This window comes from Phyllostomus discolor, chromosome 10 (assembly GCF_004126475.2).
Source record: "Phyllostomus discolor isolate MPI-MPIP mPhyDis1 chromosome 10, mPhyDis1.pri.v3, whole genome shotgun sequence".
NCBI classification, from domain to species: Eukaryota; Metazoa; Chordata; class Mammalia; order Chiroptera; family Phyllostomidae; genus Phyllostomus; species Phyllostomus discolor.
The window spans coordinates 86,333,413-86,355,453 of record NC_040912.2 but is presented as its reverse complement, the minus strand read 5'-3'; the positions used below and the strand labels follow the sequence as shown (position 1 = coordinate 86,355,453).

Sequence of the window (22,041 nt, the reverse complement as noted above, 5' to 3'; positions counted from 1 at the left end):
TCTCCTGAGGTCATAACTCATTTTCTCTGTGCTCCCACAGGCTGAGCTCCTGGACAGGGAGACGAGGCTGCGCTGACCCGTCACCCAGCACCCGCCACGGGGCCAGGCATTACTCGGCACCCAGTAACGTGTTCACTAGGCCAAGTGAAGTGGAACAGAATTCACTAATTAGCCCCAAAAATCGAGGGTGAGGCAATGTATTAATAAACATAGTTTATCAGCTAAAAACAATAAATTATTAGAAAAAAAGGTCCTTGGTTTCCTTTTCTGAAAAACGAACTAGATGGTAAACATAATCTCTATGGTTCCTTTCATTATGACATTTTTACTATTCTTATGTAGTGCCAGAGCCCGTCTGGAGGGGCTCTTGATCCATGACAGTGACCCTGAAGGTGAGGATCCTCGATGCTGTAGCAGCCTCTGGGTCATCATAGGTCAGAACTGAATTACTTCCTCTGCTGACCCAAGGACCCAGCTCTGTGGCAGCCACAGGCTGCCTGGGGCCGTGCTCAGAACCCCAGCCGCCCACCAGTACCTGGGCTCCAGCACTACAGCCAATCTCCAACCAAACCTGAGACCCTAATGCCGGGAACTAGTCTTGGCAATTTCTACGGTGACACCTGCCAGCCACTGCAGGGCCAGGGCTGAATAGAAGGCAAGAAAATGCCCACTCCATCCAGGTTCTCCACTCTCTCCCCCACCAACAAGAGCCCAGGCCACCATTCTCAGCCAGAAGAAATCCAAATTAGATTATGCTTTTCAATTCTATTGTATTAGATTCCAGGGGCTCCACTCCGGTTTCCTTAACACTGATGTATTACATTTGTCCTCTGTTTGGCTCTCATTTAATTCTTACAGATTTTACCAAGATCCATATTTTAAATTTTTTTTGTTTCATTCTGTGGCACTGCTGATTTTCTAAACACAAATTCCTAACATTGAAAGGCAGCATTTCCTAGAATCTGGTTGAACACATAGTACCTCATATACTCAATACTATTTTGAATAAATGAGTTCATTTATAACTTCTTTTAGAAGCAAGAAATACGCTTTGAGATTCCATTTGTATGAAAAACTGAGGGCATTTAGTTCTACTTTTCTGGAGCAGGGCCGGTGGACACGTCAGGAGGGAAGTAGCGCAGAGCGATCTTAGCTGAGAAAGGAGAAGCCGCTCCCTCTGAAAAAACCTCAGTGGACTTCAGTCACTTCACAGCAATATTATGTAAGTACCGCTGGTTTCCAAACGCTCCTATTACATCATTTTGTCAATCATTTATCTAAGCAGCTAAATAAATGCCTGCAGCTTACTATGTAAATTGCACATTATTGAGAAGGAAGGCATGACAGCAGTGGTCCTCAATCAGAGCTGGAACTTTAATTAACCAACTAGTGTCCTTGTTTGTCTCCTTCACAGAACTTAGCGCAAGTATTCTTGATTAATTTTTGTAATTATTAATTCAATCTGAGTTCCCGATTATGTTATCTTAATTAATTTGGGGAGTGTTAATTACTCTGTGTTCCTGATTACATAACGAGAACCAAGGAACAGGGACTTGTGCTGCTGCCTGTCTTGTTCAGACAGGTGTCTGTTGTCTAACACAGTCCCTGACGCACACAGAAGCTGAACCAACACTGTTTTAAAAGATGTAAGCCTCATCTGGATTGATGGGCACGATGAGAATGATAGAACAGGACTCCTTTGTAGGCAGTAACCTAGACTGGACACTAGACGGAGTGTGAAGAGCAACTGAATCCATCTTTTAGGAATGATGGATTCCTTCCTGATGTCAAGCGTCTGGTTAGAACATGTGACCCACTGCTCCGGGGGTTGCAGAATCTTTCACTGCTGTATTCCACTTTTCCTACCTCCTTATCTGCTTCCTATCTTCTTTCCTTCCTTCCTTTTTCTTTCTCTTTTATTTATTTGTTTTGCTTCTATCATTCTTTCTCCCTTTCCTGCAACAAGGTTTCTCTCTCTCTTCTCTGCACTGATAGAGTATCTCCTATATACCTGTGCGGAATCCTAGACACAAAAGGATGACCACAACAGGGACTCTATCCTTGAGAATCTCGCAGTTTAGTGTGGGAACCCAACTGTCCCTTTCTCCAGCATCTTCGCTGCCATCTCCCCTACGCACCTAGGCTAAGGAACCTAAGGGGGTGTCCCAATTTCAGCTCAGGCCGAGCCCACAGCTTAATGGAGACTCCTAACGTAGGTAAGACCGGCACTTGCCTTTCTCTGATTCTGCTCCTCCCCCTGCAGCCCAGTCCCCCGCTCCATGAAGGGGGACAACCTGACCTGGGTGGATGAGTTTGTCCTACTGGGGCTCTCCAGCGACAGGCAGACCCAGGCTGGACTCTTTGCCCTGTTTGGGGCAGCTTACCTGCTGACCCTGCTGGGCAACGGCCTCATTATCCTCCTCATCCAGCTGGACCCCCGACTGCACCTGCCCATGTATTTCTTCCTCTACAACCTCTCGGTGGTGGACCTCTGCTACAGCTCCAGTGGGGTCCCCCAGATGCTGGTGCACATGGTCCTGGAGAAGAAGACCATCTCCTTTGCCCGATGTGGGGCTCAGCTCTTCTTCTCGCTGGCCTTAGCAGGGACCGAGTTCCTGCTGCTGGCCACAATGGCTTACGACCGGTACGTGGCAGTCTGTGACCCCCTGCACTACGTGGCAGCAATGAGCCCGGGGCGCTGCGTGGGGCTGGCAGCAGCTGCTTGGCTTGTGGGCACAGCTAACTCTGCGGTGGAGACAGCGGCCACCCTGCGCCTGCCCACCTGTGGGCACCACATACTGAACCACGTGGCCTGCGAGACGCTGGCTCTCGTCCGGTTGGCCTGTGTGGACGTCACCCTCAACCAGATAGTCATAGTGGCCTCCAGTGTGGTGATGCTGCTGGCGCCCTGCTGCCTGGTCTCCCTGTCCTACGCCTATATCGTGGCCGCCATCCTGCGGATCCGCTCCACTGGGGGGCGCCGCAAAGCCTTCGGGACCTGTGCCTCCCACCTCACTGTGGTGTCCATGTCCTACGGGATGGCCCTGGTTACCTACATGCAGCCTCGTTCCACCTTGTCAGCTGAGCAGGACAAGGTGGTGGTGGTCTTTTATGCCGTGGTGACCCCCATGCTGAACCCACTCATCTACAGCCTGCGGAACCAGGAGATGAAGGCTGCTCTGAGTCGCGTTCTGATGCGGGATTCTGAATCAAGACATTAGAACCAACTTTGTCATAAGAGTGTGCATGTGCATGTGTGTGCATGTGTGTGCGTGCGTGTGCATGTGTAAGGAAGCAGATGGGAGGACCACAAGCTACACTACTGTCTTTGGAGGTGAGAGAGAAGTGAAATTTTATCTCTGGCCTCTGTTTTTGGTCCTAACTTGGTGTAAAAAATGTCAATTCCAACACCTTAGAAATAGAGACACCCTACAGAAAACTAACTGAAAAAATATATATACACAGAGTGGCATATAGGAATTAGATGTCAAGGAAGTACATGAAATTGACGCTATGAAATTCAATTTCCTTGCTAAAATTTATAACTGCATGTCTAAGCTTTTCTGCCATCAGTGAGAAACGGGGACAGGCAGGCTGTAAGTTAGAAGGTTCGCTGCGCCCAGGGAAGCCAAACTGGCCTTCAGCAGAAGTGCAGATGTCAACCATGCAGCACACACGGCCCGGCCCGGCTCGGCAGGGTGGGGAACTCACTTAGGGACTCGGAGCCAAGGTCATAGCAAGGGTCCCCACGCCCCTGACGAGCAGCCCGAGCAGCCGGGCCGGGTGTGAGTCATGCGGACATCATCCTGAGGGTGGCCCCCTGCAATACACTGTGGTAGCGGAAGCCCAGTGGTCAGGACCTCCGATCCACACCTTTCTGCACAGCCGGCTCTAGGGCTACCTTCTTGTGAGCACAGGGGGTGTGTACACAGCCCGCGCTTGCCCAGAAACCATGGCGCACACCGCCAGGTGGGCGGAGCTCTGCGGGGAAAGCATGGCAGTCCCCCTCTGGTGACAATTTTGCTCCACTCTGGTCACACACAATTAACAATTAAACTCTGCTCATCCTAACATATAAAGTGACACAGCAATCATTTCACCCAGAGAAATGATTTTGAGAACAACTGTTAAAAGTCAGAATAAAGCAGCCCTTCCCTAAAGATTACAGCTGTCTGATAGAGTCGGAACAATACTCTATCGACACCTTCCAATCATAATAACTAAAGCATACCTTTTGTATTTAAAATGATACTTGTATTCTATTCTCCACAGCAAAAGTGCATTCATCTAGTTTATCCAAAGAGGACATCAATTCATAAAGTTGCAGGTTAGAAAAAGGGGAGGGGAGAGGAATCCCAAATATTTTCCTACTTGTCCTATTTTTTTTTTGTCCTAGTCTCCTTGGAGACAGATTCGATATATCTAAGGGAACTTGCTAACCAGGAGGAAACAGCTGTTTGACCCCTCAGGAGATGCCTCTGAGTGGGGCCATCCTGAGGGGCTCTCACAGAGGGGACTCTGGAAAGTTCTACACTGAGCTTCTGGGTGAGAGGATGAATTTCGAAGGAGCCGCTCCTCTATACGGCGTCTGCTCAGCGAGTCAGTCCACCAGCTCGCGCCAGGCTCTGTTGGGGACGGCAGGGGCGCGGCAGAAAGAGCAAACGCCCTCCCCACCCTCCAGCGCAGCGAGGCATCGGAAAGGGGAAGGGGGAGCTGGGCTCCTGCAGGGATTTTCCAGCTCCGCTTCCAGGTTCCTGGCCACTGAGAAACGTGAGGTGGGTGTGTGGGCTCCTTGCCCTCATTCAGCTGCGAAGCAGGTGTCACCCTCTTGCAGACAGACTGGAAGGAGGTCAGCTAGCTTGGTGAGCAGGGCCTCCGTGTCCAAGCTACTCCCCAGCCTGTTTCCCTGTGTTACTTTGTGGCCGTTCAAGGTCTCCATCTCAACTGCCCCCCAGGAGCAACATCCCAAACACTACACCTTTCCTGACCTGCCCTCCCCCCCGTAAATCACACCTGCCCTAGGTGTCATTCTGCAGGATACTGCCGCCCGCTGCCACTGTGCTGTCCCCCATGGTCTGCCGGGTAACGGCGAGACGGAGCGCTGCTCCGACCCAGGCCCAGGCCCAGGCCCAGGTCCAGCTCTGCTGCCAACGGGCAGCATGACCTCGGGCAGACCACATCTGCTCTCTGAGCCCCCGTTTTCTCGTTTGTAAAATGATGAAAAGGGTTGAAATGACCCTAAAAGTTCCTTCCAGCTTTCAGTTTTTTGTGACTCTCACTTCGCATTTTGGTTTTTTTGAGGGTGAGAATTTCGATCGCTGTTCTCAGAACTCAGGAGCCACGTTTTGGTACTAAAGCGAGGTTACTTCCTATGCTGACCAAAAAAGGCTCTGTGGAAAGCCAGAGCTCCCACCCAGGTGGGAGCTGCAGGGCTCAGAAGCTCAGCTGCTCCGTATTGCACCAAAGCCAGTTTCTATTCTTAGCGTTTTCTTTAGTGACACGGTCTGGAAGCACTGGAGGCCAGATAAGGGTAGGTTCCAACTACCCAGGCAAGACAGGGCAGTATCCAGCTGCAAGCTCTGTCTTCAAACTCTGTTAGAAAGACTTGGGTGAATTGTTTTCATTTCTATTTCATGGGATTCTATAGCCCATCTCTCCTGTCCTTCATACAAATGCATTTCATTTAGAAAATGCTCTGAAACTTAGAAAGGGCTTTCTCACACTGCACCTCACTTGATACCCACTGGTTCTTAGAAATTCTACAAGGTTGTTTGCGGACCAGACCTCAGAAAGCTAAGACTAAGGGGAGACTAGGCTCACCGAAGGCAAGATATCCAGGATTCCGCTTCCACTGCTTCATGGCGGGTTTTGAGGCCAATCATTCAAACTCTCCTGGCTATAACTTTTTCAAGCAAAGAAAAAGAAGTTTAGCCCAAAAGATCTTTCCTCCTCAAAAGCTCTTCTACGGTTGTCTCAAAACAATTTCTCTCTCAAAAACCACATATTGACTCCTGAAAAGCAAGGCTCAAGGCTCCCCCTAAAGCGGTGATTCTCAGACCTAGCTTCCCATCGAATCCCAGGGAAACAGGAAACTGTTATGCTAATGTCTGGGCTCCGCCCATCCCAGACTCTAATTTAATTACTCGGGAGCCTGGTCTGGGCTTCTGGAGCGTTCATGGCATCCCAGGTGATTCTAAAGTGCAGCCGTGTGGAAAGCACTGCCCCGGGACCCGCCATGGACCGTGTGGGGTTTTCAAAGGAAAACTCTGTTTTCTGGAGCTTTTTCCTCCCCTCTCAAGCTTTCCCTAATGGACATTCAGATGGGCTTTTCCAGCAGCTGGACTTTTCCAGCAGCTGGACTCTTGCCCACGTCCCTGCAGTCTCTCCTCATTCTCCTCCTGGGCCACAGCGCTTCCTTCCGCCACACGTGGCAAATGCACAGGAGGCAAATATTGAAAAAAAAAGGCACAGAGGGGCTTGTTACCAATAAACAGAAATAAAGACTATAAAATTGTTTAGTACACTTATATTAACCAAAAAAAAAAAAAAATGGCACCTTTAGCCCTAGCTGGTGGAGCTCAGTGGATTGAGTGCAGGCCTGCAAACCAAACGGTCATCGGTTTGATTCCCAGTCAGGGCACATGCCTGGGTTGCAGGTCAGGTCCCCAGCAGGGGGCACATGAGAGGCAACTACACATTGATGCTCCCCCTTTTCCTTCCCTTCCCCTCTCTCTAAAAATAAAATCGTTTTTAAAAATGGCATCTTTTTCCTTTGACAGAGGCGAAAGACCAGCAAAGTAAACAGGGAGGTGGTGTTTTTTGCTGTGGCAGAAGGATCTGTACATGACAAAGCCCCAGGGGTTTTAGAGGCGCTCCCTTTCTGACCTCATCTGTGGGCGCTGGCGGTTTCCAAATGTTGTCGCTGCAAGTAAGCGATGTGCGCATGCATCTTTTATTAATCACTGACTTTAACATTCAAATAAATGCCAGCATTTCACCAAGGAAATAGCGCAGTCGCACGAAGCACAGTCGCACGCACGAAGCTGGGACGTAATTACAGCTGGTAGGATGTTCTCCAATGAGGCCTTGATCTTATCGACCTAGGACTAAGCTTGCTTAATCTGGAGGCTGAGAGCCAAGTGAGCGCTTCTCTGTCACTGGCCCAGCCTGCCTCCTGGAAGAACCAGGAAGAACCACGGACCCAGCCCGAGCAATAAGGAGAAAGGGGAATTCCAGTCCTACATCTTGGGGTCAGAGTACCTTTAAACTCTTTGTATTCATGCCCCCCCCACAAAAAATGTTTTAATGTGAAACATTTGTTAGGAATCTTTGCATAAAAAGACAAACCATTAAAGATCCCTGACTCCAAGCAGCTCAGAGTGTAATGGAGAAAACATGCAAGCCCTCACAGTCCTCCGTGGGGCCCTTTGTTCAGCACAGACGGGGAACTCTGATTCCCACTCTGGCCTCTCTAACACCGCCTCCTGGAACAGCCTGCCCGCCTGGAGGAGGAAGAACCTGATGGGGGTGGGTGAGTTTGTCCCACTGGGGCTCTCCGGTGACAGGAGGACCCAGGCTGGACTCTGTCCTGTTGGCGGCTGCCTGTGTGCCGACCCTGCTGCACTCATCATCGCGCTGATCGGGCTGGACCCCCGACTGCACCTGCCCATGGACTTCTTCCTCTGCATCCTCTCGGTGGGTGGCGGGCACCTGCTCCGCCTCCAGCGGGCCCCCCAGAGGCCGGTGCACTTCCTCCCAGAGAAGAAGACCACCTCCTTTGCCCAAAGTGGAGCCCAGCTCCTCTTGCTAGCAGTGGCGAGGTGGAGGGTGCAAACCAAGCTCCATCTGCTGGCCACTGGGGCTCATGCCTGCTACACGGCGGTCTGTGACCGGCAGAACAGCACGCGTGTTGTGTAACCATTCGTATAAAAAGTCATGGGGAGAACATAGTTAATAAGTTAGATGGGCAGTTAGCTACTGGATGTGCATTAAGTTAGCTGACTGGTTTGTTAGCTAGGTTTTTTAGTGGTTTTTCTGCTATAAAATAAAATATCTCTAGAAGGACGGACAAAAAACTGGTAAGAATACATCTGAAATTAACATAATATTGAATGTTAACTATAATAATTTTTTTATTATTTTGAGAGAGAGAGAAAGGGAGGGAGAAAGAGAGAGAGAAACATTAATGTGTGGTTGCCTCTCACGGGGCCCCCCCTACTGAGGACCTGGCCTGCAACCCAGGCACATGCCCTAATTGGGAATTGAACCAGTGACCCTTTGGTTCACAGGCCAGCGCTCAATCCACTGAGCCACACGAGCCAGGGTGTCAACTGTAATTTAAAAAATTTTAAAAGTACATTTTGAGTTTTGAACCTAGTAAATGTATCATCTGTTAAAAAATAAATGTTTACAATAAAAATGTAGGATAATTTGCCCCCAAATTATAGTTCATCACTCAGCAACATTCACCTCAACTCACCCTAACTGATAGGGAAATGATTTTCACTCCCGGAGGAGATTAAAACTTCTCCTTATTAGGAATCCAGTTGTAAGTTGGTCTCTGAAATTTGCATATTGATGCTTTTTAGCAAAACTTTTCAAGCCTGCCTTAGAGGCACCCAACTTCAGTGAAAGTTTTCTACAAAATTATTCCTAAAAACATTTGCATAGTAACTGGCACAAACTATTTTTAAAGTTTTTTAAAGATGATATTTAATAGGCTGATTCTTTTTTTTTTCCCCCCGACACAAAAAGAGGTTAAATAGTTTGGGGGCACTACGTGATATTCTCCAGTCTTTGTTTTTCAGAACAAAAAGTACATGTTTATTCGATTCACATGGGACTTTGTGACATTAGCTTGAGGGGAAAAAGTTCCAAAGATAATCTGTCAAAGGAGAAAATCACAATGTGTGGTTCTACAGGAAGAATAAACATGGAAAAAGCCTGGCCGCCACTCAGACCTCAGAGAGGAGAAAACCGAAGGTGGAACAATGGCAATGTTAATGAGAACAAAGAGGGGGTGGTGTCAAGAAACCCTTTCGTGGTCTTAATACAATTCAAACTGATGTACCCAAGTCTGGTGAGAGGGAAAGGCCCTCCTCGGAAGGAAGGGCTTCTGGACCTCGCAGCCCTGGCCTCTGTCCCCTCAGCTGTCCCCTCGCCGCAGTAACGGCTACGTTGCCCTCATGGAGACTGCTGCCCCCCTATCTGCACCCAGCTCAGTCGGAGCCGCACTTGCTCTGAATTCCCCGCGGGGCAGTCAAGGTAAGAGTATAATTAATCGAGGCTTTTCAGCTGAAGGCCGCCACGCGACATAGAGGGTACAAACAGAGAGAGCAGCGCACAGTTTTGTAGTCTGACCTTCAGGACAAGGCTGGCTCTCTCAGACCCACGGGACCCCATGTTCACAGTGTCCCAAGGAAGGCATCGTGCTCAGGGAGTTCCCAGGCTTAGTCTCCTCCTCTCCTTTTCAAAGGAGGAAGCCCAGGGCATGACCCAGCAGATACTACCGATGAAGGTATCTCCATCTGACTGGGCCGTGGTTCTGTCGTCCTCACCTGAGTCTCTGCTGGGCGTCCAGTTAAGGAAACCATGCCACCTAGGCTGCCCAGAAACCCCTGGCCAGCAGAAGGAGCTGCCTGAACACCCCTCGGAGCCTGAAGTTGCTGCGGATGAGGATAAAGGGATGCAAACATGTGCACAGGTAGATTAGAGCTTGCCAGGGCCAATACCAGTCACTCTGTAAGGTAAAGAAGCCTGCGCCGTTGATGATCATGGATGCAAAAGACAGAGCGTAAAGGACGAGGAAGGAGATGAGTGACTTCAGAGCTCTGGTGTGGGCCTGGGTGCTGGGGTCCTGCAGGCCATGGCCATTCTGCCGCATCGTCTGAATGTGTCTCCTCAGAGAGTTAATCAACAGTGCCGTTGAGACCAGGAAAACAGAGCAAGGAATGGACAATGTGACAGATTTCATAGGCAGGAAATAGAAAATTTCCAACCTCCTGTTCCACTCCTTGTAAGTCATATTCCCATAAAGTTTTCTAATACAGAACCCTTGATACGCAGTGTGGTTTACCCAAAAGAGGGACAGGGCAACGATGCAGGAGACCAGGAGAGAGCCCAGCAGAAGCCAGGGCACTGACCCTGGGAACCTCCACTTCAGCCAGAGGAAAGTGGGGTGGGTGAAGTTAGCGATCTTCAAGCAGAAGAGGACACTGAGCCAGGCACTGAACCAGAAGGTAGCTACGTTCAGGATGTTCCAGTGCAGATTAAAGAGCTGCCGCACGGGACCCCTGTGGAACTCCCCCAGATGAAGGGAGAAGTACAAATTGTGCACTACTCCAACCCACTGCAGGCAGAAACGGGAGACGCCCAGGCTGATGAGGATCATGTCAGAGGGGGGCAGCCTCCCAAGCCGTCTCCAGTCTCTGGTCAGCACCACCACGATGAAGCCATTGGCCAGGAATCCCAGCAGAAACAGCAGGACAACGAGCCACGTGAAGAGGGTTGCGAATGCCGGCTGCATTTTGGCCCCTCCTCTGGTCACCTCCCCTGCCTTGGTCCCTGGCCTCCTCCCTAGCCCCACTCACGGTCCCTCTACTGATTTCTCCTGCAGATGGGGAAAGAATGCTCAGGCTCTGCATCTGAGCCAGAGCTCACTTAGAAGGAAGATGCTCGGACTGCGGAGCAAAGGTGAGCTCAGTTTGGTGAGGATGCAAATTTCCCCTGGGTTCAGTTACCGCTCTGCCTAGCCACTGCCCCTGATTTGCTTTTCCTGGTTTTGCCTGCCGAGTGCCATGGTTAACATCAAAGCAGAGGGCCTCTCAGGGAGCCTGTGACCGAGTTCCATCCTTCTCATGCCATGCTTGGGTCCTGTAAACACACCCCTCCCCATCAGATCATTCAAGATATTAAGTATTAAAGACACATAGGCAAGAAGTATAGAGAGACACTCATACACTGCCCAGGCCAGGACCTAGGCAGATGGTGAAGCTAAAGAAGTCTGCACCTAGCCATGCTTCCCCCTTGTGCATCCGCCCTCACCTCGGGGCAGCAGCCATCCCCTTCAAGGTCAGACACCTAGTCAGACCTCCTCTTAAATCCTTCCTGGCCCTAGAGGTGTAAATGATTGACATGGTTTAAACTGGTTTTATGTGTCCAGAGAGATCATTCATTTCCCTGGGGTTAGGAGACTGAGGGCTTCTATTTCTTGCTGAGTGTCGCTTGAAGGTCACCTCAGGTCCTAGTGGCTGCCTGAAGTCTTTGCCAGGTGGTGACTCAAGCCAGCAAAGAGAGTCTCTAGGGAGAGTCTTAAACATCATAACACAATCCCAGGGGTGACATCCTATCACTCTGTCATATTCTATTGGCTAGAAGCAGGTCATATTCCTCACAGCCCCTCAAAAGGAGGGGCTCACACAAGGCCAGGGTACCAGGGGTGGGAGATACTGCAGCTGACGAGGCACCTGCAAGTCCTATCCTCCAGCACCCCAGCACCCGCATTAGAAAGGGACCCCGCCCTGGCCAGGCTGGTCAGTGGGTTGGAGCACCACCCTCTACACCAAAAGGTTGTGGGCTTGATTCCTGGTCGGGGCGCACATGGGAGGCAACTGATCACTGTTTCTCTCTCTCTCCCCCTTCCTCTCTCTAAAATCAATAAACATATCCTCAAGTGAGGATTTAAATTTTTTTTCTTTTTTTACTGCATTCTTTCCATTACCACGTATCCCCCTAACCCCCCTCCCCCCAGTCATCACCACATTGTTGTTCACATCTGTGAGTCCTTTTTCCTTTTGCTCAATCTCTCCACCCCACCCCCATTCCAAAGCTTTTTAAATTAGATTCCTACAAGACCTGGTGAAAATAAAAATATTTCCTCAAATAAAAATAGATCAAGTCAATCCATACTCAAATGTTTTTTCTGTTTAATATATCAAATTTGTCCTTCCTCCACATTTATTTAAAACTTTGTGTTTGTGTCTCTTTTAGATTGTGATTTTGTCATGAAAATGTCAACAAAGAAAATCAGTCATGCAAACAATGTGCAAGTTGTTACCGCCACAGCATGAATGTGTAATTGTACTAAAACTACTTCACAATAAAAGGAGAGAGGTGCGTTTATCTCACTCGGATATCTGTTCCTCACAGTTTCCACATCCATTCATCCACTCAGCAAGTATTTACTGAGCACTTACACACCCAGGGCTCCTGTCCCAGCCACTGGGGACAGCGCAGTGAACCAGACAGGCGGGATTCCTGCTGGTGTGGAACCGGTAGTCCAATGCAGGGTCACGGACAACAAGCAGACACAGGAACAAGACACTTTCACACAGTCGTCGGTGCCGTGAAGAGCAGAGGAGAGGGAGACTGCTGGAGAGTGGCCGGAGAGGGAAAAGTGGGTCCTGTAGACCTGCCGGCTGAGGGGGGTTTTCTCGGGGGGTGGCGTGACCTGAGAAGTCTGAACAGGCAGAGCTTCTCCATGTGTAAATGGCCCTTTTCACAATACCATCAAGCCCTTATTCTCTTCATTTGCTTCCACCATTCCATCTGACTTTATTTAGCAAGGGAATCTTCTGCCAGGGAATACTCCAGCGGAGCATGTGACTTTTCCTCTCTCTTATCAAATAAATAGGTTGTCCCAAGAGCACTTGAAGTCATCAACCAGCCCCAAACCGGACATTGCGCGTTGCCGTCCAATCTGTGGCTACTACAGAACTCGATAACTGCAGCTTCAACCCCTGCGAGATGGGCCAGGGCAGAGGGAGGGTGGCAAGGGGGCAGGAAGGGCCCCACATGAACTAGAACCAAAGTGACCTGGCTTTGTGCTCGCCCGGCCTGGCAGACACTTAAGCTGACTCCCTTGCGGGGAGCTTTCAGATCTGGAGGGCCCTCCTGGGCCCACTCTCCTGACTTTTCCTGCGCTGCAGAGAAGGCATCTTTTTCCCGAGCGATCCCTCAGGATTCCTTCATCAGCCGCTAGGTATTCACCACCAAAAGGCTGCTGCGGGGGTTTCCACACTCCAGTAGGCAGCCCGCTGAGTCCGACGTCAAGGCACGCTCACAGGCGTGCTCTGCCCCGGGGCTCGCAGCGGCCCCTCCCCTCCGCTCCCACGGCGCTGGCGCAGCCCACGCTCCCGACCCCGCTCCCAAGTCGGCCGGTTGGTCTGTCTCTCATTCTCCTGGTCCCCGGGGAAAGGAGCAAGCCCCTGATCCACCACGCTTCCCAGCTGAAGAAAGAGCCCAGTAAGCTTGGTCGCTGGCCCCATGGAAGAACTGGGCCACCACTAGGTTTGAGGTGAGGGACGGCATTCCTAGTCCTTTCTGCGGAATATGAAATAGGACCCCTAACCAGGTTTTTCTAAAGAATTATTCCGCAAAACGTCCTCTCTCCTTTACTGTCTCAACCCTCTTATTTTACCCAAGGGTTTCAAGAGAATGAAACGGGTTTCTATCCATTTCCTTTGAAGGCCTGCATATCAGGAACGGGCAACTCACTCCAAAATCTCGTAACCATTCAGTCTACGCACCTGACTGAAGTTTCAACCTTGAACGTTGCGTTATTTCAAGGGCAAGATGAAGAAAGTCGTGTTGGTCGTGGTAAGAAATGTGAATATGCTAATGTAACTGAAAGCCGTTAGAGGGTTTAAACAGGGAGTGGCGTGATCTATGTTGTTTTCAAGCAGACCCTTCGGGTTGCTGTGCGGAGGGCGGACTTGGCAGAGGCGAGGGCGGCGAAGAGCAGTCCAGGGCTCCCGCGTCTGACCGGTACAGGAGACGGCGCTTGCTCTCGACAGCAGCCGCTGCAGGTGGCGCGCAGTGGTAAGAGGCTGGCATAGTTTGAAGGCAGATTCAAAAAGACTGCCCTGCTATAAGGGTTAGAGAAAGAGAAACCAAAAATGAATCCTAAATACTTTACTTCAGCAATTGGGAGAATTTTATGGAGCCGTTTCTTTGACGAGGAAGATGAGAGAAAAATGTCTGTGGGAGAAACTCTATGTTGATTGTGGTAAGCCTGCGAAGCCTGCAGGTGTCTGAGATGAGACACGAAGCAGACCACTGAGATTTAAGTCGGGATCTCAGTGAAGAGTTGAGGCTGGAGTAACAGGTTTGGGCGTCATCGACATGGTATTTACAGCTGTTACACTGGATGAGATCATGCAGGGGGATGGAGATGGAGACTGAAGTAAGTCTTGCACCTGCAGCTTGTGGGGACTGAAACTCCATGCAGCGAAGAGGATTTGGCAGAGACTAACGCCAGGGAGCAATGCTACCGCACGAGTTCATGCTCGGAGACAAGGGGAAAAAGAAAGAAGCAGGTAGGGAAAGAGACACGGGAGTGATAAACACTCCGAAGCGACCTGCACCCAGGGATGCTATGCTATGCCCTCCGGGAGATGCCCTAGGGCAGCCGCTGTCCACATGTTCTAGCTTTGACAGGCCCCTTGGTAGGGACTCGGGTCTAACACAGTAGAATACGGGTGTTGAAACTGGATCTGACCTGGGCTTTACTAACTACCTGACCAGAGAAGCCCTACGTACAATTCATCCATTCAAAAAACATCCATTCAGCATGCACTGTCTGTCGGGCACTACACTAGGCGCATTAGGTACAAACATTAAGATAGTCTCTTGAGAGAGACAGACAAACACACAATGCCAACTCAGTATAATAAATGATAAAATAATAATAACTAATATTTATTCAGTGCTGCTGTGCATCCCCATGTACTATTCTAAGTAGATATGCATATACTACTTTTTTACACTCGTAAAAACTCAATGAATTTCAAAAACTGGACAACTAGATATCCACATACAAAAGAATAAAGTGGGACCCCTTCCTCACACCACACAAAAATGAATTCAAAGAGGATCATAGATCCAAATATAAGAGTTAAAACTATAAAGCTCTTTGAGAAAAACCTAAGAGTAAATCTTCATGATCTTGGGTTAGACAAAGTCATTTGCAACAAGATAGATGAAACTGGAGAGCATTTTGTAAGTGAAATAAGCCAGACAGGAAAGACAAATAGGTAAGATATCACTTACAGATAAAACAACAACAACAAAGTCAAGTTCATAGAAACAGAACGTTGAATGGTGGCTGCCAGGGGCTAGGAGGTGGTTTAAATGCAGAGAGATTGGTAAAAGGGTACCAACTTTCAGGCATAAGATTAATAGGATCTGAGGATCTGAGATGTAACATGATGGCTGTACTTGATAACACTGTGCTGTATAATTAAATGTGCTAAGGGAGTGGAACTTAAGTGTTCTCACAAAAAAAAAAAAGTGACTGCGACATGATGGGTGTGCTAACTTGATTGTGGCAATCGTGAGGATCCTTTCACAATAGATGCATATGCCAAATCATCACACTGTACAGTTCATACACAGGACAATTGTATTTGTTAATTATACTTTAATGAAGCGGGAAAAAGAGTGGGGTCGATAAAAATAAGTATGAATCTTAACTGAGAAATGTAGAACATAATAGGATGAGTGTTAAATATTTGAACACTAATATAATAGTTATTTCCATGACAGGTTGGATGCAAACAAGGATAAACAAACAAGATACCTGATGATTTGATGAGAGAACCACTGACATTTCTGATGCAAAATAAAAGTCATAATAAATATCCCCAAAGTGACAGAGTGGCAGCAAATACTGCCTCTGGGACAGTCTTAGAAAATATATCACTGTCTATAGTAGTTAAAAATAATAATGTAAAGTCAACATACATGAAAGTGTGTTCCTTAGGATGTACTATTCTAAAGCAGAATAACAGTGGCTGAGAATCTAGGGTAAGACTGGCCCATGGTTCCCTCTCTGAAGACAGGAAATGGAATGTTTAATATGACCGTCACATAAAAAGAAGGAAAAATAAGATGTCATTCACCCAAGGCAGATTGCAAAACAACAAGCCAGGATGAAAGCACTGCCTGCAATCACGTGCGAAGAACCAGTCCCCTTTCAGAGCGCCCCGCTGAGCGCCAGGAGGAGAGCAACCCTGTGGTGGGGGGGGGACTCAGAACCAGCACCGCCAGGCTCCTGCATCCTGGTTCCATGTAAAACGACTCAGCAGATTCTGTAACAAACTCCTGCTTATTCAGCAGTTACTGAGTCAATATTTTTACTTCTAAGCCTTATGGGGTTTTTTTTCAGGTTTTATGTCATACTTTCTACAAGGTATTTGTGGGCCCTACAAAAATGCCATCTCTGGAGACAAAGATTTCTTATGTAAAATGAAGACTTATTTTGTTCATTATTCATCACTTTATATTTTTCATGCTTTTCACTTACATTTTTCAAAGTCTCTTTCAGTGGTTATTTCTAATGTCTGTTATTGCAAAAAAGGGAAATATTCATAACACATGAAAAATATATGAATTTATTACCCTAATTTTATAAAAATTCCTTAAATCTCTGAAGTATCAGCATTATTTATTTTTGTGCATGCATATATGTAACCACAACTCTATGTGAGAAACATGTTTATAAGGAATAACCAATGTTAATAGTGATTATCTCTGGGTAATGAAAGTTTGTGTAATTATTAAATTTCTTTATAATATTCTATACGTCCAAGTTCCCTGCAATAATCGTCTATTATCAAAAAATAACATTAGTGTTTTAAAACTAATAAATCATTTTGATAATACTTAAGGGAGAATAAATAACTCTGCTTCCTTAGCCTGTAGGATTCCGTGATTTGAGGCTAGAAGGATTAATGGATGTGGACCAGTCACGGGAAGGGAGGGTCGAGCAGAGCAGGCCGGAATTGGTGTTCCAGGCCCCACTACCATGTGGAGTTGCATATTAATCTTCCAAAGACTGACTTATTGCTGCTTTCCTGCAAATCTTCTGTATAAATATTAAGCATTTAACTAATTGGTCCAAATAAACTTTTCAGCACATCCGCCCACTCCTCCCCGCGAGCCCACACCACCACCACCAACTCCAGCACGACCGTCCCTCACAGCCTGAGCACTGCCACCTCCACTCCCACTCTAACGACAAGCCATCGGAGGCCCCGTAAGGGCTGCTGCCTTTCCCAAGGCTGTAACGCACACACAGGCAGCAAGTGACTCGTACACTCAGATCTCGACTCCACCACACTCTCCGAGAGCCCTTATGTCATTTACTTTAGCCCCTCTCACCCTCATCACCAGTTTCACGCCTTGACACCCCTTAATTTCCAAGATCATGACCAAAACTGAAACTCAATACTCTCCACTCCCCAAACCTCCGCTGCTGTATGAGGAAGAGTGTCTGCAGTAGAACACCAAGCGTGGTGCATCGAAGTAGTATCAGTGTCTGCGTTAGTTGGCATTGTTAGTTAGTTGCTAGTTACTTAGTTGGTTCTAGTACTAGGCCCTCACTTGTGCCTTGGGAATTAGTCATTAGGACCCCTGACGAGCTTATTCCAAATCCCCAGGCTCTGACCCCACAGGATTTCCTAAATTCACGGAAACCAACCACAAATTTCAAGTCAAAGCAAAAGGAAAGAGCTTCTTTGAGGCCTTGGCAAATTCGCTTCCAGGGCTGGGTTACAGGTTGCTGAGGGACTGGGCCGGCCAGGAGAAACTGGGATGGAAACCATGCTGGTCCATAAACTGTGATGCTTTCAAAGGCTAAGTACAAGGCCCAAATGGGCCAGTACTGTGAGTCAAAGAGAGAGTCAAGACAGCAGCCACAGGGAGAACAGACCAGCTGAGTCCTCCCTGGGAAACCAGCTCACTCTCCAGGTGCCTCTATGAGACAGAAGAGCCGAAGCAAAAGTTGGAACCCAGCGTTTAAACTAGACAAAGAAATGTGACCAGACGGCACAGTTAAGCAGAAGAAAACATCTCAAAGTTGAACTCGGTTTCACCCCAGTGAGTATGCTATTGATTTCAGAGAGGACTGACTGCCCTGAGCTGGGATTTTAAGACCCTTCCTGACATGAGGAAACTAGGGCTTCTGGAATGTTCCACTCCAGAGAGAGAAGCAGGGCCTGACACTGTGGATGCCTGTGCCTGTCACTGTGACAAAGCAGCACGGCTGACCTCTAGAAGGTTCCAGGGTTCTGAAGAGCTATGCCACAAAGTAACTGTCGAGCTGCCCCCCCCCCCACATATAAAAGAACTTGGCTTTGTAGCCACTCTGCACTGTGTCTCTGTTACTCCTCTAGTACGAAATAACAATAGTTCACGGTGCTACAAAGTGTATGATTCCTTCACCCAACAGCACGCATAACTACTTTAATTCACTGTGCTTCAATGATTCTTTCTCACAGTGCTCATCATCACACATGTTCCAATTCCACAAGGGACTTGCTCAAACAGATACGTGTACACCTACGCTCACAGCAGCATTGTTCACAGCAGCCTAAAGGTGGAGGCGCCCCAGCTGTCCACCGACAAATACATGGATGAACAAAATGTGGCGTACACATACAATGGAATATTACTCAGCCTTAATAAAGAGAAAATCCTAACAGACAACACGGGTGCAATTTAAAGACATTTTACTAAGTGAATCAAGCCAGTCACAAAAGGATCAACATTGTTATGGTTCGCCTTATGGGAGGTACCTACCATAGTCAAATTCAGAGGCAGGAAGTAGAAGGGTGGTTGCCAGGGGCTGGGAGAAGAGGGAGAAATGGGTTGTTTAACAGAGACAGTCTGAGTCGGGAGGATTAAAATATTCTGAAATTGTACGGCGATGATGGCTGCATACCAACGTGAAGATACTTAACGCCACAGAAGTATACAATTAAAAACGGTTACAATTGTAATTTTCTGTTATGTATATTTTACCACAATAAAATAAGTATTTTCTCAAAGAATATTTTCTTGACACACAATAAAGTCTTAATCTTTTAATTGCATGCTTCGATTTCAGACACTATTCTTGGTCTACTGGAAAAGGACGTGATCCCTTCTCGGAACACAGACTGCCTCTCCTTCAGCCCCCACACCTCCCAGCAGAGGGTACTCAGGGAGTAGCTGTCGAGTGAATGAGCTTGGACGCCTTCCCTTCTTAAAAGCATCTCTGTGTCGCCCTTCTACACATTCTGTTACTGACATATTTTGTTACAGATGCTTTCAATATTTGGTTATTAAGCAGGCTGAGTGAGTAGGTTTGAAATGAATGCTGTGACAACAGGAGCAGGAACGTCTGTGTCCAGCCCAGAAAGGCCTGTTGTGTGCCCACACAGAGACGCTTGCCGTCTCACTGGCTGAAGCTCTGAAAAGCTGGTCGTGCTACTGAAAGCTGGTGATGATTTCCCCAAAATAACAAGACTGGGAAATAATACATGTCACAAAAAAATGCAAACACATATAAAGGAAAATACAATATTGTTGACTCGCGTAATACAGTCATTGGCTTTAATTTGAGAAACGCAGCTCTTCCCCCAGCTCCGCAGTGGAGGTCTCCATTACAGTGCAGAGGAGTTAGACTCTCAGTGCTTTCTACTTCTAAATCTTTGGGCCAGCTGTTTCCCTTCTCCATTTGAAACTTTCCAGTGATAAGGACAAGAGTCCCTTCGAACCTTGTCCCTACAGGGTTGAATGGATCCTGCTTGTGGTACTGACCCAAATCACAGAACCCCCAGAGTCTGTCAGAGTAAGAAGACACCAACCTCAAAAAATCAAGTCTAATTCCTTATTTTATGAAGATGATAGTGCCCCCTGAAGGCAGAAATCCATGTTCCTCTCAAATACTATTGCACTTTAGTTCTGATGTTGTAAGAGGTATAGTAATCTGCCTTGGCTGGTGTAGCTCAGTGGATTGAGCATGGGCCTGCAAACCAAAGGGTCAATGGTTCAATTCCCAGTCAGGGCACATGCCTGGGTTGTGGGCCAGGTCCCCAGCAGGGGGCGTGCAAGAGGCAACCACACATTGATGTTTCCCTCTTCTTCTCTTCCCTTCTCTCTAAAAATAAAATCTTTTTTTTTTTAAAAAAAGAGGTATAATAATCTGATGACAAGGGAGAAGTTTCACATTTTAAAAAATCACCATAAGCAAAATAGAGGATGAATGGCATTATGTAACTATTGTGTGTTATATAGTTTATTCAACTTCTTGTTTTAAAAAAAAAATAGTGTGATCGTACTAAAAGAAAACTAAATGTCATCCAAAAAACTGCCATGACCCATAGTTCTCTGCCACCCCCGCCTTGGGTTTCCATTGCTATAGTGCAGAACAAGAATTATCTGCTCAGCTTCCTAAAGCTCACCATGCATGCAGCTGTCCACAGCTAAAGCCTAGTTTGAAAGCTTTTATCTGTTACCAATGCCAACCATCCAAACAAGAGGCCAACCCCAGCGGCGTCCACCAGAAGCCACTTCCTGGCTCTCTCCCTGCTTCGCTATTCTGACCTGGTTTCAAAGGTTCAGTTCCCCACACAAGTCTCCTCCCCTGTGAGCCCTTGCTCTTGTGGCTTTTTTAAATCTCCAGATTATCCCCCTTCACATCAGTGAATCACACAAGAGTGGCCAGAGATACAGGCCAAATGTCTACGGGAATTCAGAAAAGGAGGCCATCGGTGACATGAAGAAATGTCAAAACCAAACAGATCGTTATGCAAGATAGATGGAAACTCCCCAGTATCAAGAATCTGAGGCATCAAATGTGCAGCCAAACACACATAGCTAATGCTAGACAACTGTGTCTGATTAATTTCCATTTTAGCATTCTCTCGGTGCCAGAGTCCAAGAGAAACGATTAGTACTTGATTCGCGGTCAGGTCAGCTGAGCACTGTTTTGTGTTCCTCTAACTGGTTTGTGTATGTTACGCCGTAGATTTCTGGAATGTTTAGATCCTACTTTCTATCCCCATTGCACTTAGCAGGAAGATGTGTACCTAGACCTCTGCGACTAGGTGTTCAATAAATTCCTGATAATATGTAAAAGAGGCACAGCAGCAATTCCTTCTCTCTAATAATCACCACAGAAACTGTGACGGCCGGGTGTTGTATCAGTGAGCCAGCCCGAATCTCTGGAATGTTGAATTTATAAGAGAATGTCAATTGATGATTCAGCAGCTAGCAGCCATTGTTACTTCTACAGATGTTATGTGTATAATGAATTTTTGCATTAATAATCTCGTTAATTATAATAAAATAATGCATTCATACACTCAACCTGTATTTATTGAATGTCTTCCACTTGCCAGTAGGGAACAAAATAGACACAAATCCCGTAACCCTTGGAGTTTACATGAGAGTGAGGGGAACAAATGATACAAAATATAGATACATAGAACAGATCATGATGGTGCCAGGGAGAACACCAGGGCAGGGGACAGCAGTATGGAGGATGGCCGTTTCAAGTGGCAATGACAAAATCTGAAAGAAGTGAGGGGATGAGCCGCGCCAGTATCTGGGGAAGAGCATTCCTTCCAACCGGAGAAGCCACCAAATGCAAAAGCTCTGAGGAAGACAAATGTCAGGCACGGTCAAGGAACATCGAGGAGGCCAGTGTGGCAGGAACAGTGTGAGAGGAGGGTGGAATAGCAGGAGACAACTTCAGAGATACGGGGGGATGGGGAGAGGATGAAATCAGGGAGGGCATTTTAGTTCATTATGAAAACTTAGGCTTCCACCCTAGGTTGCAAAGCAAATGGAGAATTATGACAGATGTGATATGATAGGACACATTTTTAAAGGAGCCTGCTAGCTGATGTGTTGAAGATATAGAGCAAAGACAAGTGAGAGTGGAAGCTGAAAAACCAGTTAGCCACTTCCTGGCTGTCTCCAGTTGCAATAATCCAAGCAAGAGCTAACATGGCCCGCACCAGAGTAGTAGCAATGAGGTGCTGATGAGTGGTAGAATTATAGGTTCAGTTTGAATGTTAACAGGTCTAACCCTACTTTTTTTTTTTCAAACCGTCATGTCAAAGGCTGACTTTCAATAGACTGCAGCGAAGGAGGTGCCTGCTTGCTGCACAGGAAACCCCACCCCAGAGGCAGGCTATCTAAAAGTGGTTTGGCACCAAGTTAAGTAGCTTTGCATCCGAGTTGCTGAGTGATTGAATGTGGGGTGTAAAAAGT

The 22,041-nt window shown here is 47.5% G+C and overlaps 2 protein-coding genes across 2 annotated transcripts; one reads left to right on the top strand and one right to left on the bottom strand.

Moving 5' to 3' along the window:
- The first annotated feature begins 2,198 nt into the window (after nt 1-2,198).
- LOC114508228 (olfactory receptor-like protein OLF3) lies at nt 2,199-3,277 on the top strand. The gene has a single exon (XM_028526236.2). The coding sequence runs from the start codon at nt 2,280-2,282 to the stop codon at nt 3,219-3,221; it is 942 nt and encodes a 313-aa protein (XP_028382037.1). The 5' UTR covers nt 2,199-2,279; the 3' UTR covers nt 3,222-3,277.
- Nucleotides 3,278-9,415: 6,138 nt separating this feature from the next.
- On the bottom strand, nt 9,416-10,525 carry LOC114507243 (taste receptor type 2 member 41-like). Its single transcript, XM_028525143.2, has one exon. The coding sequence runs from the start codon at nt 10,523-10,525 to the stop codon at nt 9,599-9,601; it is 927 nt and encodes a 308-aa protein (XP_028380944.1). The 3' UTR covers nt 9,416-9,598.
- Between the last annotated feature and the right edge of the window lie 11,516 nt (nt 10,526-22,041).

What these genes read in the sequence shown, in the direction of transcription:
- LOC114508228 (XM_028526236.2), top strand. Translation starts at nt 2,280, where the DNA reads ATGAAGGGGGACAACCTGACCTGGGTGGATGAGTTTGTCCTACTGGGG.
- LOC114507243 (XM_028525143.2), bottom strand. Translation starts at nt 10,525, where the DNA reads ATGCAGCCGGCATTCGCAACCCTCTTCACGTGGCTCGTTGTCCTGCTG.